This window comes from Protomyctophum parallelum (assembly GCF_964188405.1).
Source record: "Protomyctophum parallelum genome assembly, chromosome: 5".
Classification (NCBI taxonomy): domain Eukaryota; kingdom Metazoa; phylum Chordata; class Actinopteri; order Myctophiformes; family Myctophidae; genus Protomyctophum; species Protomyctophum parallelum.
In genome coordinates, this window is record NC_139702.1 from 49,351,042 (window position 1) to 49,356,925 (window position 5,884).

General features: G+C 47.0%; 1 protein-coding gene across 1 annotated transcript; it reads right to left on the reverse strand.

Annotated features, from left to right (window-relative positions):
* Window positions 1-1,337: 1,337 nt before the first annotated feature.
* LOC310859443 (ATP-dependent DNA helicase PIF1-like) lies at window positions 1,338-2,669 on the reverse strand. The gene is made up of 2 exons (XM_083765986.1): window positions 1,810-2,669; window positions 1,338-1,570 (listed from the first exon to the last, which is right to left on the reverse strand). The coding sequence occupies exons 1-2, from the start codon at window positions 2,587-2,589 to the stop codon at window positions 1,559-1,561; spliced, it is 792 nt and encodes a 263-aa protein (XP_083622112.1). The 5' UTR covers window positions 2,590-2,669; the 3' UTR covers window positions 1,338-1,558.
* Window positions 2,670-5,884: the final 3,215 nt, after the last annotated feature.

The window sequence follows — 5,884 nt, forward strand, 5'->3', positions numbered from 1 at the left end:
ATCCTCTGCCTGTAGCTGAATAAATCATAACGTTTGCTGGGAGGACCACACAAGAAGAGCCTGCAGCCCAGCGCAGGCAGCCAGCCTGCAACATACACACACACACACGCACGCACGCACGCGCGCATGCACGCACGCACGCACGCACGCACACACACACACACACACACACACACACACACACACACACACACACACACACACACACACACACACACACACACACACACACACACACACGCACATACACTCTCACTCAGGCAACACGCCACACACTTGCATGGACAAACACAAAGATTAATACAGGCGTAGCAAGACATGCAAGGACACTGCTCGCACACACACACACACACACACACACGCACACACACACACACACACACACACACACACACTCACACACACACACACACACACACACACACATACACATGCACATGCACACGTGCATACAAGCACACATACGTGCACACACACACACACACACACACACACACACACACACAGACTATCAGTCGATATTATGATTAAAGATGGAATGCTGTGATTCCCCCTCCCTAAAACATGATCATCAAATACTATATGATATTTCTCACAAAAGTGTACAGAAAGTGTTAAAATTATGTTTTTATGAGGCCACACCCACCAGTTCGCCTGGATTTCAGGTGGGTGGTGATCCACCTTAACTGAAGCGGCACCCACAGCTGTTGTATGATAGGGGAGGGGATGATATTGTGATGTCACAATATCTGGTGTATATCGATTGGGCCTTTTGACTCAAAGGCTTTTCAGCTTTCAGGAAGAAACCAAAATACAAATTTTAAACACCGCATGGGGGTTTATTAGAGTAATGTTAACTCCATAGACACATACAAAACAGAAAATGTTAACATCACGACACACACTAATATTTTTCACAGAAGAAAACACCAGCAGAGAAAGAAAGACAGAAAAAGAGAGGGAGAGAAAGGGGTGTAAGAGGTTTTCTGGGATGAAAAAACAGATTCTGTGTTGCGTTACCAAATATCTCAGCAAGGCCATTCAGAATGTGTATACACTGTTGATAGTGGGAATGAAAACACAGGCACACCACAGGAAGTGGAGGGCTGAGTCCAGGCCAAACGGGCCAACTTCCTGTTATACACATTCTACTGGGGCCTGTCCCCAGAGGCAAATTCAAAGGAAACAAACAGCAGAGGGTGCTGTTTTTTCTATTTTTTGCCGATGGGACCAAATACTGATTTGAAAAAAGAAATATCTAAAACTAGAATTTCGCGGGCCTTCGGCCCGCTCATCCTAGCGGCACGCAGCGCAAATCGGAGGAAGGAAATTGTGGGAGCAAAGGTAGACAAAGTCACAACATTTCAAATGTTGGTCTCAGTGTATTTTTAATGGAGTCTGAGTGTATTTGTAGGAAAGAATGTTAATGTTAACAGTGAACGCAGTTGTTGTGGAAAGGCCAACTTAGTAAAGGAACAATTATATTGGGAAGCTGATCCAGAGGAGGGCGTGGAGGAGTGGGGTGATGTGGATGGGGTGTTTCTGGTTCCAGAGATTGTCATGGTTGAGCCTGTAGAAAAGGAGACACAGATAAGGGATGAATCAACCACAAAATGTGAGTGTTAATGTTAACAGTGAATAGTAAAAAGCTGCAGTTTTGGTCAGTAGAGCCTGCATAATGGGAGAAACATGTCCACCAGGGCAGACGTGAAACAAAGGATAGTGATTTGTTTGATCATAATCATCTTCAGGTTAGCAGCAGTTTTATATTATTCCGAAATGACATATGTAGCAATGCAACAGCCTTACCTCAATGGGGATTGTAGGGCCAGGAAGCACAGCGCGAAGCAAGGTTTGAAAAACCACATTGGTAGTATGTTGTTCCGGCTGTCCTTCTTTCTGCTTTATGGCATAGGTGAGAGCTTCTGGGTTACCTGTCCTTGAGCTGGCAACATAAAGCTGTCCGTGAGTGAAGACAGGGGACGAAAGCCAGACCCCCACTCTTGTAAGTGTCTGTCCTTGGGATTTGTTGATGGTGGTGGCAAAAGCGGTGCGGACTGGAAACTGCCGTCTGGCCCACTCAAAGTAGGAATGTTGAGGATCAGCAATGAACTTGATTCTAGGGATCAGGACTTCCTTTTGTGTGGCTGCAATTTTGCACAGCAGCAGTTTGTTGTTGAGGGTTCTCAGGAAAAACAGTTTGGTGCCATTGCAGAGTCCGTCTTTGGGGCTGATGTTGCGGAGTAGCATCAAGGGCATTCCAGGCTTGAGGGTGATGAGGTGCCTGGGAAATCCACTGGGGCAGAGGGTGTTGAGATATTCCACGTTGAACAGCATTCTGTCTTGGTAGTTCTCCAGGGTATCAGCACTGCTCAGGTTGGTTGACAGACCTGGTATCCAGGTTTCCATTAGGTCGTTGATGGTGTCCACGTCCTTGTTGGTAGGGGCAAGCACTGATCGGCCATCCAGCCAGCCGGTAGTAGTGAAGTTGTTGGGCATATTGGGAAATATTGTTTCGCAAAACATTTTCATGGAGCACTCCTCTGCTGTGTGGTCATTCTCTGTGTTGCTTTGAATGTGGAAATACATGTCATCTGGGATGGGGATGAAGTTGTTTTCATCGTTGGCTGTACCATCACCAATGCTGAGAGTCCATTGGTCAAAGTCCTTCAGGTGTTGGTTTTCACTGGCCCATGTTCTCTGTGAGGCTGGAGACTTGGAAGTGTTGCCAGAGGCCTGAGTTATTGAGGCAGCTGTTGACGATTTGGGCAGGATTAGCCCCTTGAACCACTGGAAGACACTGGCGGAAGTCGCCGGCCAAGATGAGGATTTTCCCACCAAATGGACAGTCTGGCTTGTTCATCAGGTCTCTCAGAGTGTAGTCAAGTCCCTCCAGCAGGAAGCGGTGCAGCATGGTTGCTTCATCAATGAGCAGGAGGCGTGCCCGTCGAATGGTTGCCTGTACGTTGGCTTTCAGCTGGGCCACATCATAGTCCAGCTCCTCACGGATAAGCGTCTCTTCGATATTGACCAGCCCATGGACAGTGGCCTTTTCCTCATCTGTCATTTTATCCAGGAGGAAGTCTTGGAGGTCATGTTCATGTGACTGCAGGCGGACTTGCAGATCCAGTCTCACCATGGTTTTGAGTTGCTGGTCAGTGAAGGCCGTTGAACTCTGCTCTGCTCTCCGCTTGAAGTCATCTGTCCAGTCTGGCCAGAAGTCATTAAACAGGCTTGCAGGGTTCGCTGGTTGGCAGAAGATGAGGATTATGACGAATAGGGCGCGAATCTGGGGGCAGAGGTGAGTGGCAGCAGCCTCGGTAAGGACAGTGGACCACTCTTGGTCATCATCCAACAGGCCAAGCTCCCTGCATGCACACTGCCTGGTAGGTGTCAAGGCGGCTGCCTTTGACTGAAAACTTATTTTCCCTTTGCAGTGGTCATTGTGGAGGAGCAGTCTCAGGTAGAACACATCTCCAGCTAGGGGGCTGATGGTGTGGACACGGCCAATGGAGAAAGCATCGTTTTTTCTGAGTTTCCACTTGTTGTTTTTGTAGGTGATATTTGTGATGCATGTCAACATAATGCTGCATGTTTGTAGGGTTGTAATCTGGACCCTTGGCTGCCTTCTGTTGAGCATTCAGTTTAAAGACTGTCGACTGTCAACTCTGTCTGTCTGCCCTGCTCCACCACATTCTCCTCATCACCTTCGGTGAAAACGACGTATTGTTTAATGATTAATGATATTAATAATAGCATTAGCAGCTGTTATTTTCAGCATTGACATTGTAAATACAGAATTGTGTACTAATCACACACACACACACACACACACACACACACACACACACACACACACACAACTACAATCTACTCCAGTGTGTTGTCTGTTATTATTATAAAGAACCCAACTCACAAACTATAACACTCTCGCCCCCAAAGCATTTCTCTCTCTTCTCTCTTTCTCTCGCCCGCTCCCCCTATTTGACCGTGTCGAATTCCAATGGCTACCACTTTGCATAACAACAGCTTCTGTTTATACCGGAGCGGTGAGCGCCTGTAGGCAAACATGCACCTCCATCAAAGAATAGTTAATCCAAAGCAAACTTTTTAGTTTCGCTAGTGTGCAGTGAAAATGAAACTCATACAGTATTTAACAATAGGCACCATCAAATACAGAATAGACCGCCCGCCCGCTCGCTCAGCTGCCTCGATAGTTGTTTATTAGACGATTGATTTAAACAGTAAAAGTTGACGTTAATAGTATGATTTAGTAGCAGGGAGGGTGAATGAGTGACCGGCGCGTCCTCCACCTCCAGAATGTAAACATTGACATGTGCATGGTGTGCGCACCCACGGGAAAAGGAATAAAAATAAATGCCCCAAACGTTCTGGGTACTTATTAAGCACTGTTGCAGGACGCCCAACAGCAACGTTTCACCATGGCGTTATTATAGTATGAATGTTGGTCATATGAATGCTTCTATTCCTCTTCGGAAAAACGCCGACATAACACGGTGCTCAATGGAGGATCACTGATGTTTGTCCTGCGAGCGGGCGGTGCTTACCTGCAATGCACGCAAGTTGTAGGCTAGTCTTTATGAAACTCATACATTATTTAACAATAGGCACCATCAAATACAGACGCACACACACGCATGTACCAATCACACATGCACACACTGCAAGTTGTAGGCTAGTTACCTGTAATGGTGGAAAGAGCCGCGGTGTGACGTCGTGTCCAAGTAAGTTAGTTGTTCCTGGTCGCAACGTCGTGTCTCTGTGTGTGTGTGTGTGTGTGTGTGTGTGTGTGTGAGAGCCGTAGTCAGTGGTTGCGAAGTTCCTGTGTGGTGTATGTGTGGGGGGGGGGGGGGTTGTGTGTGGAGTGGGTGTGGGTCCAGGCGTGCGTGCGTGTGTGTGCAGCCAATGCGAACAGTAACAATGTTGATGTCTTACAATGCGAACAGTAACCAACTATTGTGGAAGAACAATGTTGTTTATTTTAAATACAGAGATTTGGAAGGAATAAGCGAAATGGTGAGGCGACTATCCCCCCTTCCCCCTATTATCCCCCCTTCCCCTAAGGTTTCTCTGCGGAGAGGGAGATCCATAGGGGAGATCACATTACAGCAGCCAAAGAGGGAGGGGCTGAGAGCTAGTGACGGGTGCGCACATGTTGGCTTGGCTTGGGTTTTCATCTTATGGGCACATCTTTTATGGGCACATCTTTTCATTGGCTAGTGGCACATCTTTTCATTGGCTAGTGCAGGCACATCTTTTCATTGGCTAGTGGCACATCTTTTCATTGGCTAGTGCAGGCACATCTTTTCATTGGCTATGCGCACATCTTTTTCGCACGTGACAACTTTAGACTTGTTAATATAGATGTTAAGAAAAGGAAAAGCATCTAGATGAGGGAATGAAATGTAATGGCAGAGAGTGTAACGAGTCCATGTTAATGAAAGTAATTTGGAGGTGGATGAGAACACACAGAGAGAGAGAGAGAGGATGAGAACACACAGAGAGAGAGAGAGAGAGAGAGAGAGAGAGAGAGAGAGAGAGAGAGAGAGAGAGAGAGAGGATGAGAACACACAGAGAGAGAGAGAGAGAGAGAGAGGATGAGAACACAGAGAGAGAGAGGATGAGAACACACAGAGAGAGAGAGAGAGAGAGAGGATGAGAACACAGAGAGAGAGAGGATGAGAACACACAGAGAGAGAGAGAGAGAGAGAGAGAGAGAGAGAGGATGAGAACACACAGAGAGAGAGAGAGAGGATGAGAACACAGAGTGAGAGAGGATGAGAACACAGAGAGAGAGAGGATGAGAACACACAGAGAGAGAGAGAGAGAGAGAGAGAGAGAGGATGAGAACACACAGAGAGAG